General features: G+C 33.1%; 1 protein-coding gene across 1 annotated transcript in view; it reads right to left on the bottom strand.

Annotated features, from left to right (window-relative positions):
- Window positions 1–13,580, bottom strand: part of LOC126885646 (arf-GAP with coiled-coil, ANK repeat and PH domain-containing protein 2) — a 106,035-nt gene that overhangs the window by 44,172 nt on the left and 48,283 nt on the right. Inside the window, exon 4 of the mRNA XM_050652302.1 lies at window positions 2,976–3,204. Coding sequence (XP_050508259.1) covers window positions 2,976–3,204 — 229 coding nt within the window. The remainder of the gene's footprint in view (window positions 1–2,975; window positions 3,205–13,580) is intronic.

Below are 13,580 nucleotides of genomic sequence, written 5' to 3'. Positions count from 1 at the left end.
AAGTGTGGGTTTTTAAACCATTTGAATAATATACAGGGCGTTCATAAATAAGAGAGATAAACTTTGGGGCGCGATACTGTACGAAAAAAATAACAGTTTGCTATATGAACGTATGTGCGCAAGTGCTTCGCTTTCCGATATACGGGGTGTTGAAGTTTTTCTTGATCGGTTGTCGTATTCGCGTATTCCCGTAAACATTCCTGATGTATTTATTATTGTCTTACATCCGGTTATAATTCGATTCTTCACATCATCAATATTTTTGACAGGAGTCGAATAAACTATCTAATGTCTTAAGAAAACCTCAAATAAAAAAATCTAGAGGATTTAAATCCGGCGATTGAGCAGGCCAATGTTTTGTATCTCTCCTACCTACCAACGATTTGGATATACCATAGTCCGTATTTAGGTGATTACGTACAATGATGCTGAAATTAGCTGGCGCATCATAATGCATGAACCATAAGTGTTGTCTCAGCTGTAGAGGAATTTCTTCAAAAAGAATAAGTAACTCTTCCTGTCAGAAACGAAGGTAATAGATGGAGAGGCAGCGCTGAAAAACTCTTTGAATTTACTAAAGCTAAATTTTTCACAGTTGATTACTGTGATTGTGTAGAGAAACATACTGCGGTCGGTCAAGCGAAACGTAGAACAGGGGTTACTGAGAGAGTATCAAAGTTGCTTTCTTACGAAGGTAATTAAATCCATTTACTAAGGCTGAAAATCAGTACACACAGTCTAAATTGTATATAAATAAAAATTATAGTCGGTCAGCTGTATGACGGGACAGAGCCGGTCGGTCGGCCCCAATGAATGTACAGGGTTATTCACTATATTTTGACCCCCTTGTAAACTGCTTTATTTACAGAATTAGAAAAAAATGTAAAATACAAAAGTTATTCGATTTTTTAGTTATGATTTTTTGACATATAGGTATATCGTAGTAGTGACGTCATCCATCTGGGTGTGATGATGTAATGGACTATTTCTTTAAATGAGAATAGGGGTTATGTGCTGCTTTAATGTGTGCACTTCTTTATACATACAGTACATTAAGACATTAAGATCATTATTTATACAGGGTGTCCAAAAATTTTTTGAATTATTAATTAAACAATTATTTTAATGAAAAAAAATTTTTTGGACACCCTGTATAATTAATCATGTTAATGTTTGTATTACTGAATAGGGAATTGAATAACATTTCAAATGAGCTAGCACTCGACCCCTATTCCCATTTAAAAAAATAGTCGATTACGTCATCACGCCCAAATGGATGACGTCACTAGTACGATATATATTATGTCAAAAAATCATAATTTAAAAATCGAATAACTTTTGTATTTTACATTTTTTTCTAATTCTGTAAATAAAGCAGTTTCCAGGGGGTCAAAATATAGTGAATAACCCTGTACATACACTGGGGCCGACCGACCGGCTCTGTCCCGTCATACAGCTGACCGACTATAATAACTTTTATTTATATTTAATTTAGAATGTGCGTACTGATTTTCAGCCTTAGTAAATGGATTTAATTACCTTCGTAGGAAAGCAACTTTGATACCCTCTCAGTAACCCCTGTTCTACGTTTCGCTTGACCTACCGCAGTATGTTTCTCTACACAATCACAGTAATCAACTGTGAAAATCTAGCTTTAGTAAATTCAAAGACATTTTTCAGCGCTGCGTCTTGGACTATAAGATTCGCCTGTTAGTCGTCGTGCGAGGAAATATGAACCGAATGAGTGATCATTAATTACACCAAGTCCTATATCTATTGAAAACTGATGCGGAAAATGAACTTCAAAGATTCCATGTGGATTTTCCTCACCTCCATAAAAAATTAGGAATTTGAGCGATTTGACGAAGAATCCATCGGCAAAAAATAGGCGCGGAAAAAGGTAACAGGTCTTGAAACAAGCGTATACAATTGATGTTCTTTAAGAATTGTACAGCTGAGTCCGCGAGTCTTTACCCGTGCGTCATTAATACCTGGCGAGATAAAACACATACTTTTTATCTAGCATCATTCTCTTCCATGCATGAAACTCATGACAAACCAGCTGCCGTTTGTTATTAAGTAACAACACATGTTATTTTTATAAACCATCTAGACTCAGTGCATTGAAAAGAGATAGGTACAAAAAAAGACGATTCGGTATGTTTTCATATTTTAAGCACAATTTGTTTGACGTTTCTGATTTGTTTAATTTTGTGGCTGTCAGTCAGTTGAACTTTTTGCGGTTTTTGTCGAATTTTTGCGTTTTGAAGTTTCTTTACATTACACAAACAGTTGTTTTCACAACTAATTTTATATTGGGCTTTGAAATTTTAAGGTAAATAATTATATTTAGGCAATTAATATTTAAAACATACAAAGCTAACGTCATTCACACAGTAAAGAAATGACTGTGTTTAGATTTCCGTCAAAGTGAATAAAATAACAAAAATAAAATATGTTATTGGATTTTTTTATAAATTGTTTATTTATTTATTAATCAATAATAATAAAAGAATTTATTAAGCTCCCTCAAATGTAGCTGTAATTCTGCGCAAAAATTTTGAAGCAAAACTTACATTTGACATTCTATATATTTGATAACGTCAAATTTTATAATAAAACCCGTAATCGGAACAGTAGCCACTTTCTGTCAGTTGTTGTTGCGTGAAATAGATTTCCGACTTATTTCGTATGCTTTAAGTGATGACGCACGGGTAAAGACTCGCGGACTCAACTGTAAATACAGTGTTCAAGGATACAAATTGTGATAGGTAGGGAAAAGAGCTAAAGTCAATTTATCACATATAAAAAAATGGAAAAAATCTCCCTCAAATAGATTACGTCATGACTAGAAAAGAAGATATATGTGGATGTAAGGACTGCGAAGTAATAGTGAAACTGGGCGACAACAACGTCAGTTGCTTGTGCTGAATATCGAAAATAAAAAGTGAAAAATATTACATGAAAATACTTACAGTGCTTAATATCTCGTGTCTTTTCTTCGATTGCAGTACACTAATGCTATTGACATAATCTAGAGTCTGGTGCCCAAAACACGACCTCACCGCCACCAACACGTTCTGAACTTCTTCCACTTCTTGAGGTTTGCTGCGAGGGGTATGTGAATTCCTCACGAGAATATTGTCGTACTCCGACGATATTTTCTCGAAATGTTGTTTGTAGTCTCTGACTCCTTTAATATCACTGCAATGAAAAAGTAAATGGATAAAATCAAAATAGACATTTGTCTTTAACCTAGTGAAAGTTTACTGAAAATCAAAAGTTACACATTCACAGGTTTCCCTCAATCTCTTAATAATATGTGAGTAGTGACATGAATGCAACCAGAGAGGTTAGTAACTCAGCGTGCCAGTCTACGCAATATTATAGTAAGTATAGCGTCACGATTACGATTTACACACACGTGCAAAATCATAAAATTGAAGATGAAACATAAGTTTTAACTACAAACTTTTATTGATTTTTATTTTTATACCTGGATGAATATTATATTAATTTGTACTTAATAAACTCCAACAATGGGCTATTAAAATGACCTTTATAGTCTAAGAGCTAGTGAACCCTCCGACTAACGGTCGTCCTGTAAGGCAAGAAATTTGTATAGTGATAATTCATAGCACACCAAGGCTAAAAACCATGACCTGGCAGGCATCAGTCGTGCACGTGTATCTACCAGGTGAATCGAAAAGTGCATAGTTTAGGGGTAAAATAAACTTTCTCCTGTAAGATTTAAATTTAAGTATGTGTTTGAGTAAGCCATTTAGAAGAAATGTGTACAATGACAGGCGATTCTAAAGAGCATAAGACCTTGCCAGGCGAGGGGAAAGATTAGGGGTTTTTCCTAAAATTATTTTTTTTTTGCATCGAACAATTTATTTTTAGGTTTTTTTGAATCACTCCAAACAGAAAAGGTCTTTAGTAATTTTTCTCTTAAGTTAATAGTTTTTGTTATATAAGCGATTGAAAATTTTGAAAATTGCGAAATCGGCCATTTTTAACCCTAAATCGGACATTTATCTAAAAATTTCAATGTTGCCAAGGTACGTAGATATTCTTTAAACATTGATTGATGAAATCCCAAAGAGTTTTTTGCAATACAATATCGGAAACCCCTTTGTTTTTTAATTGCTAATCAAGCGGGCGCGACACTGTAGTATAAGTGAGGACGTTTGAGTTGGCATAAATTAATTATCTCGAGAATGGGCAAATTTCAAGAAAAATCCTCAGACAGGTCGATTTTTATTTTTAAATTAGGACATTTTGGCATATATATATATATATATATATATATATATATATATATATATATATATATATATATATTGTGTTTGCGTCCCTCGTGGCTTCTGTATAGTTTTGACTCTTCGTGACTTCCGATCAATATACAGCGTGTATATTAACAAGAATAATTTCATACAGTTAGCGCTCGCTTTGGCATCCGTTATACTGGCAACAACGTACTTATAATATCAAGTAAAATATTTAACCTTGGTCGTGTTTAAGTGCAAATTTAGTTGTAGAACCCAGACAAATTCTATTTATAACTTTTGCCAATTAGGTGGTTTTGCTCGGATATACGATAAGGATTTGCTGTAAATTGTTTTTTTTTTCGTTTTTTTATACTCTTAAATCAGGTTAGAAAAACTTATTTCTTGGGTGTAGTTATGAATGATGTATTTTCTAAACTTTTAGATTTTCTATTTTATTTCGATGGAAGAAGATTATGGATTTCGGAAGATTTCGATGGAATAAGTTATATTGTAATAGATATACTTAACAATACCACTATATACCCTTGACAAATTTTTATTTTTTAAAGTTAATAATTGTTTGATGAGCCTTTCGATAAGTTAAGTTAGGTATATTATTAAATTTTATTTTGATAATAATCGGTACTGTTTCTCTCTCTCTCTCTCTCTCTCTCTCTCTCTCTCTCTTCCTGTAATCCCTTCCCAGCGCATCCTTATCTGTTTTATTCTTTCGAAATTTGCTATACAAGTATTTTCCATTGCTCTCTGTTTCTCGCTCTCTGTTTGACTTCTCTCCATCTCAGGCCAATTCTTTCATGATCTCTTATTACAGTTCTTCTCCAGCTATTATCAAGTCTTCCTCTTCTTCTTCTTTCGTCTGGTTGGTATTCGAGTGCTTGTTTGGTTATATTATTTCGATCCTTCCTCAGAGTCCGTGTAATTCATTTCCATTTCCTATTTTTAATCGTGACTGTTATTTTCTCTTGTTTTGTTCTTCTACGTAGATCTATGTTTTTTATTTTATCTGGCCAGTATATTTTTAGGATTTTCCTCAACGATTTATTTATAAAGGTTTTTAATTTTTTGCTAGTTGTTTCTTCCTGTCTCTTCCTGTAAATATTTTGATTTTGGTTAATTCTGATATATCGCGTGTTTTCCAGATTTTCCTTAATGCATTATGAATATATAATGAGTGCATATTGTGCCTTTACTATCCTTTTTTCTACATCTGATCTACTAGCGCCTTTTTTCCATGGTTGATCCCAGATAATATGTAAAGTTATCTACCTCCTGTATTTGTCTTCCTTGTATTTTAATTTTATTTTCTTGGTTGCTGTTTTTTAAATTTTGTTTTTTTTTTGTCTTTATCTTCAGGCCCATTACCCTGGAGTATTTTGCAAGCTTCTTTTGCTTATGGCTGCTATGTTCGGTTAGGGGAAAAATGTCATCTGGGAACTACAAATCCTCCAACTAGTCACGCAATTTCAATCTAATACCTGTTTTATTATTGCTTACTTTCTGCATGATCCAGTCCGTTATTATTAGAAATAATGTCGGGGATAGCACACATCCTTGCTTAACTCCGCTTTGTATAACTACATCTACTACCATTTTTCCCGCATGTTCTAGTCTGGCTGTATATTTCTTGTCAAATAGTCTGATTAAGTTGATGTATTTTATCGGTAGTCCATATAGTTTTAGAATCTTCCACATTTGTTCTCTGTTTATACTATCGAATGCCTTTTCAAAGTCAAAGTCAAGGTAAAGATTATGTTTATATTTTTTTGCCATTCACTAGCTTGTTTCAAGATAATTATAGAGTACAGGAGATACAGCGGTACAGGTACAAGATACAGAGGTGCTGATAGAGTACAAATGTGGTCGATAGTGGAGCGTTTTGCGCGAAAGCCTTCTTGGTTGCTTCTTAGTCTTAGTTTCTTGTCTATTTCTGGCTTCAGTCTATTCAATATGATATTTGACATTATTTTGAATGTGGCACTTAGCAGTGTTATTGCTCGTCAATTCTCGCATTTATTTAAATCGCCCTTTTTTGGTATCTTAATGGTTACACCCTCGTTCCATTTCTGTGGGAGCTCCTGGTCGGCCCATATCTTGAGTTTGTGTAACATTTCTACTAATTTGTTTGCGCCCGCCTTTATTAAATTTATCGGTAGGTTGTCGCTTTCAGCGGCTTTGCCATTTTTTTAGTTGATTCAGTGTGTTTTGTATTTCTTCTTTCGTAATTTCAATTGTTCTAATGTTTATTTCCTGTATTACGTTATCTTCGTCTATATCTGGTGTTTGGAGTATATTTCCTCGCAGTGTTGTTTTCATCTTTGTATTATTTTATGTTCTGATTTAATTATATTTCCTTGTTTATCTTTGATTTGTTTATTACTGTTTAGTGTTTTCCCTGTCAAATTTCGGATGATATTGTACTGTATCTTCAGGTCGTTTTCTTGCGCAGCTTTTTCTGACATTTTTACCATATCGTATACATAGTATCTTTTGTCTTTCCTGGCTTGCTTTTTAACCGCTATATTTTTTCTTTCTATTTCCTTTCTACTGCTTTTTCCTTCTTCGGTTGCTTCTTTTTGTAACATTTTTTTTAAGTTTCTTTCTTTCTTCTCTTAGTTGCAATAGTCCAGAAAAATAAGGTTTTTGTCGGGACACTTGACCAGCCAGGTTGCAAATGGGTTTTTTGGAGTTATACCTATTACATTATAAATACAACAATGCCCGTCACAGTTCGGACGAGAATTTTAGTAATTAACAAATAAGGGACAAATATGACAGTTTTTCGTTTAAATCGCTACAGGTAAAAATAAGGTAATTAAATATCTTATTTAGATTATTCACCTTTTAGTAGATAAGCAAAGGTTTAAAATTTTTTAAATTTTGATCCGATTATTTGTTACTTCGGAAATTGCAAAATAAAACTAAATTTCGAAAATAAAAAAATTGTTATAACTTATAAAAAAAGTGTTATAAAAATGAAATTAAGACTTTGATATTGCATGAAATGTTGAGTCAAACAGTCCATAATGCACAATAAATTTCAACACGATTTGTCAATTAGTTTAAATTTTATTCGATTTGTTTATCACAAAGAGCTTTTTTTGCAATGTTATTGTTCAGAAAATTATAATAATACAGCAATTCTGTGGAAACCACAGGAAAGAAGAATACTTATATTTTTAACTTATTTAAAAAATCAATAAGAAGTCATTTTTAGCATTCTGAAAACATTTTACGAAAGTAGAATCATTTTTGGCTTCTAAACAATTTTAATAACCATATTAACATATTGACTAAATCTGCGTTGGGATTTGAAAAGCTGATATTTTTACACGAATTTTCAAAAAAAACTTTTCGCCTAGGTTAATTACGAGCAAAGTTAGCCACTTTTATTACTTATTTAATTCACAGTTACTTCTATGTACATAAAATTCTCCTGTAACAGTGTTAGTTATCATATTCCTCCGAAACGGCTTGACCGATTTTTATGAAATTTTACACGTATATTCTGTAGGACTGAAAATAGGTGGTAATCTATTATTTACACCCATACGTTATAAGGGGGGTTGCCCCCTGCCACTTTTTTATTGTTTTGGAGAAAATTGTCTACCTTCATTTTATATTATGTACCATTAAAAATATATACAACCCTTAATTTTCACCTTTCTGCCACCAACCCCTATTTTTTAATAGTTATCTATTTATTTACATCTATAAAATTCTCCTGTCGTAATGTTAGTTGCCATAATCCTCCGATACCGCTTGAACGATTTTTATGAAATTATATATGTATACATATACTTGTATATGTATACATAACATTTTGTATTGTTAGGTGGGTATATGTGTACATAACATACTCTACAAAACTACAGGTATATATAAATTAAAAAAGTAATGATAAAAGTCCATCAACAAACTCCGGAGATATTAAGCGCAACATATTTTTGAAAAGTTAATTTCATTTTTTGAGTGCACGGATTTTAATAATTCCGCTCCACAGACCACGAGTCGATTTCGTTAGGACGTCATTTTTAAAGATATATTAACAAATCTGTTCAAGTTTACTCAAACTTTTACACATAAACTAAATACATACCTTGAACTTTAAAATAGCGCTAGTTAGGTTTCTTAATTGTTATAAAGAAACTAGCTGTGAATTAAATAAAAAAAGTGCCTAACTTTGACCGTAATTAATCAAGGTAAAAGTTTTTTTTAACATTTATGTAAAAGTACACATCGAAAACAATGTGATAACTACAGGGGTAATTTGTGTTACTAAAAGATAAATTTTTCATATCTACAGTATTTTTTGATAAAATGCATATTTTTCGAGGTATTCTCAAAAAACCCTCTAAAAAAGTCGATTTTTTCGTCGAAAAACTGTTACTTTCAAGCGCGAATAACTCGAAAAATATTAGTTTTACGAAGAAAATGTAAAAAACATTTCTTTCTTAGAATTACTTTTTACATCGATTTACATGGTTAAAATGCAATAAAAATTTCCCGTCCCCGAGATGGGGTGGCAACCACCCCAAGCTTTTAGCGTACAGCGGCATGATATAGAAAATGATCCTTGGCCTATTCCCTACGCCCTACCTTCTGTGAAAATTTCAAGTAAATCCATGCTGGACGAAAAAATTGCGAGTCAAAATGCTTCATTTCCTCGACTATAGAAGGAGGAGAAACAATCAGTAAATGTAACGAATATAAATACCTGGGTATGAATATGAAAATCACGAATGATGGAACACTAGACGGAGCCGGTAAAGAACGAAACACTCAGGGCAGGAAAGCAATTAGGCTCCTAAACTCAGTACTCTGGGACAAGCAGGTAAACAACCAAAACAAGAAAAAGATCTATAACGCCGTAGTGAAAAGCATTATAACATACAGCTGAGAAGTATGGCATATGAAGGAAAAATCAAAACGAATGTTAGAGGTCACCGAAATGGATTTCTGGAGAAGGGCTGCAGGAAGATCAAGAAGAGAACATGTCACCAATGAACGGATACGAGAAATAATGAAGGTCACACATACAATAAATGACGAAACCAACGAAATACAACTACGATGGTTTGGTCACGTATAAAGAATGCATGAAGACAGAATCCCAAAACAAGGGCAAAAATGGAAACTGCAAGATAGAAGAAGATGAGGTAGACCGAGGAAAAGTTGGCAGGCAGGAATAAACAAAGCCATGGATGAAAGAGGTCTGCAAGTAGATCAATGTACGGACAGAGAGGAATGGCGAACGGGTATCGGAAGACGAAGAACGTTATAAACCGATAATATAATAATAATGTAAAAGTACCAGCTTTTTAAATCCTAAAGTCTAGGGATGGCGCTTGTTGAACAAAAAACCGGTTTTTGGTTATACCGGTTTTTTAACTTACGGTTTAACCTGGCGGTTATAACCGGTCAAAAAATCGGTTGTTCCAAAAACAGGTTTTCGGTTTTTTTTAATCAAAAGCAAATACTCAATAAGTTATAATGTTACATTTATATTGCACTTTAGTTTGCTCAATTTTCCTCTCGAAAAATTCCCCAACCAATTCAACCTATAAAAATTTTCCCAGGCGCTTTCAAGTTACCCTAAAAATGGGCCAGAGTACCCCAATCTCTGATTCGTCGCTCGTTGTAGACGGCGTCGGCGTATATTGCGTTGACAATAATTGGGATATTCCCAAAAGTGATGATCCTATCGATCTATCAAAATGTCCCTTGGATCTATCAAGTTTTAAAAAATGTCCAAATGACTTATAGGTATTTTACAAAATAAATTCGATAAACCAATTCAGTATTTACTTCTCTATTGCCATCAAAAAATTTCAGTAGGTAATATTTTTTAATACGTTTGTATAATACCTACCATTTATTTCGTAAGAATTATTTATTGTTTAAAAATTACATAATGGAGATTCCTAATCGTATTTCGGTATTCACATTATACAAGAGTCTTAAGTCTCAAGTACTCAAGTATAAACAATTTTTTAGCTGATGATGGTTGGAATATCGATTTCAAGCAGATCACATACTTTTATGTAAATATTATCATCACATGCACCATTTCACCAGTCTTTGAAACATTTATTAATCTAAATAACTATTCTCAAAATTGTTTCATAAAAGCTGATGTGACACTTTCGTCCAGTTCTCTATTAGTAAATAAAAGTTGAATTATGGTTGTTTGGGTTAATTACTTCGCATTTATTATTTATAATATTATATGATTAAGATCGAAAATATATAGAAATTTCTTCATTTTTCTCTAAATTAATTTTTTTCCACAGGCAACTTATTCAGTTTTTCAATGGTTATTACTTTAAAAAGAAAAAAACCGGTTATAACCGGGACAAAAAAACAACCGGTAAAACCGGTTGTTTCGAATTAAAAAACTGGGTTTAGGTTATAACCGGTAGGTTTTTTCCATCCCTTAGTCGATTAATTTAGTTTGCAGTCAATACTAACAAAGTTATTCAAATTGTTTATAAGCCAAAAATGACTCTACTTTACTAAAATATTTTCGGAATGATAAAAATGAGTTTTTATTATTTTTTTAAAAACTTTGAAAACATAAGTATTCTTCTTTCATGTAGTTTCCACAAAATTGCTGTATCATTATTATTTTATGAAGAAAAGCATGCTTTATCATTGCAAAGAAAAGGATTTTTTATTAAACAAATTGAATAAAATGTAAACTAATTGACGAATCACCTTGAAATTTTTTGTTATATCTGGACTGAACATGGACTGTTTGACCCAATTTTTCATGTAATATCAGTCTTAAGTTTATTTTTGCAAAAGTTTATTTTTGCAACTTCCGAAGCAACAAATAATCGTACCAAAATTCAAAAACTGCCATTTTAAACCTTTGTTCATCTACTAAAAATGAATACTCTATCTGATATAAGATATTTAATTACTTATTTTTACCTGTAGCGACTTAAACGAAAAGACTGTAATTTTCAGGGCCGTGCCGTTTTATGATGCGGTGAGGCAGCCGCATCAGGCGGCATCACAAGGGGGCGGCATAATCAGTAAAATCTAATATCTTCTTCTTCTTCAAGTGCCGTCTCCTAATCGGAGGTTGGATATCATCATCACTATCTTTAATCTATCCACCTCTGCTCTAAAGAGTTCTATAGAACTGCATCTAAACCAGTCCCTTAAATTCTTTAACCGTGACATTCTCCTTCTTCCAATGGACACGCGCCAACTCGTAACTCTTAATGACAAACTTTTTCAAATCAAAATGTACACCGGCCAATTCGTAACTTTTTTACTACCTGACCCTCCCAACTTGCAACTTATACAGGTGAATTCGAAACCATTGTTTAATTCTAATTCTATTTACACATAAACATTACATCTACTGGTAATGCAGCAGAGTTATGCTCCACGTAACGTAGAGCCACACCCAGAGCTTTAGTGGCATCTGCGTGTGACACTCAATATGACAGGGAAACTTCTTCCTCGCTTTCTTCATCTTCATTAGTCATTAGGGTTGCCTTGAGGTTGAACCAAGTCTACAATGTATTCATCCGTAAATTCTTCGCTCCCTTTGTCGTCAGCTTCAATCCATTCTGTAATTACACTTTCTTCTTAGTTTTCTGATCCATCTTGTATAGGGGAACGGGGAAAAATGGAGCTTATTCAAATTAGAAATCAAGCCATGGAGTTAACGACTAAGCACAAATGATGACACTGGCTCTGCATCAGTGACATCAATCTGAGATGGGTGGAAGAGGGAGAGAGACAGGCACAGCGACTCAAAATCAACGACAAAGTAAACTTTCAATTATTAGTTAGGCTCTTTCGGATAATCCGACCTTTTCGGAATCCGAACAGGCTGTCCCCCCAATTAGTTAGGATTTGCGGGGTTTTACTGTATATAGGTACCTACTATAATATCTGCGTTCCAATCGGCTGGTAGTCTGTTTTGTTCATATTTTTTGTTGTATTAGCTGATTTATTTCCTTATGTAATTCTCTTCCTCTGTATTTTTTTCCACTGTTATTTCATTTTCTTCTGCTGCTTTTCCGTTTTCTATGTTTTTAATATTTGTTTTTGTACGTTTTCTTCTGTGAAAATTTCTACTTCGTTGTTATCTTGTTCTTCTTCATCTGTTTCCTTCATACCGAATAGCATTTTTTCGTAATATTCTTCTCATATTCTGCTGATCTGTTTGTCTTCAAACAGGGTTTCTCTTTTTTTTTGTTTTTTAGTACTCTTGTTTTAATGCTGGACGTACTTTTTTATCTGACTTTTTTGTAAAATTGTTATATTTGATGGTTTTCTGTCTTTTTTCTCCAGCGAAACCCGTCATTTTTCTTCTTTTTATTTGTTGAGTTTGCTGTGTTTCTCGCTATTTTTTATTCTTCCCTGTTTTGTTTTGACGGATTGGTTGTTTATCCACGTCATTCTAGCGTAGTTTTTTAGTTTTCGGCGTTTCGCAGTCTTGATCGTACGTAAATTACACATTTAAAATTGAAAAGGATTTATAGGTTCCAAATTAGCTAAAAGACGGTGTTTCAATCCCTGTTTGTGTATTATCGCTCCAAACCCTTCTTGGCAGTAGCGCACCCGGGGGGGGGGTTTGGGAGTTAAACCCCCTTTCCCCCAGGGCATATGAAAAATATATAAATAATAGCAGGAAAATGTAACTTGTCTTTCACAAAATATAGAAAAAAATTTCGACGCCCAAGCCAACCCCCTTCCCCCCAGAGAAAAATTATAGGTGCGCTACTGCTGCTTGGATGTGTCCCGTTTTTTTCAAATTTATGGTCACCCTACAGTAGAAACGCTTCTTAATTCACGAGAGTATTCTACACACTTGTTCTTAATCCAGGATACAGTTTTTTGTGTCAAATTAGAATTTCATAATGGTAGATAAGTTTATTTTAATTTTCTAATCTATTTCAACAGTAGGGCCCCGCATACTGCAGACTTTTTACCTGCCGATAGTTTAGTCGGGTTGGGCAAAATTAAAGATTTTTCTTTTTAAAATATGTAAGAATGTAGTTCGTTTGGTATGGCATGAGTGCTTTAATTTTTTTTAAGTATGTATTCTATTTGTTTTTAATTTTGTAGACTAGCAGACTTAACTACTTTATGTAATGTGAAATTTAAGACTTACTACTATATTTTAAATATTTTTCAAAATATTATTTTCTATATCCTTACATAAAAAAATACATTGAGTGTATGAAATAAGTAAGCAATGTTTTAAACATTTTTATTATTTTCCAGACACCTTGGCACCTATTAGTTGAACAAATTATATTATTA

The sequence above is a fragment of the Diabrotica virgifera genome, chromosome 5, assembly GCF_917563875.1.
Source record: "Diabrotica virgifera virgifera chromosome 5, PGI_DIABVI_V3a".
Classification (NCBI taxonomy): Eukaryota; Metazoa; Arthropoda; class Insecta; order Coleoptera; family Chrysomelidae; genus Diabrotica; species Diabrotica virgifera.
This window is presented reverse-complemented; position numbering and strand designations above follow the sequence as displayed.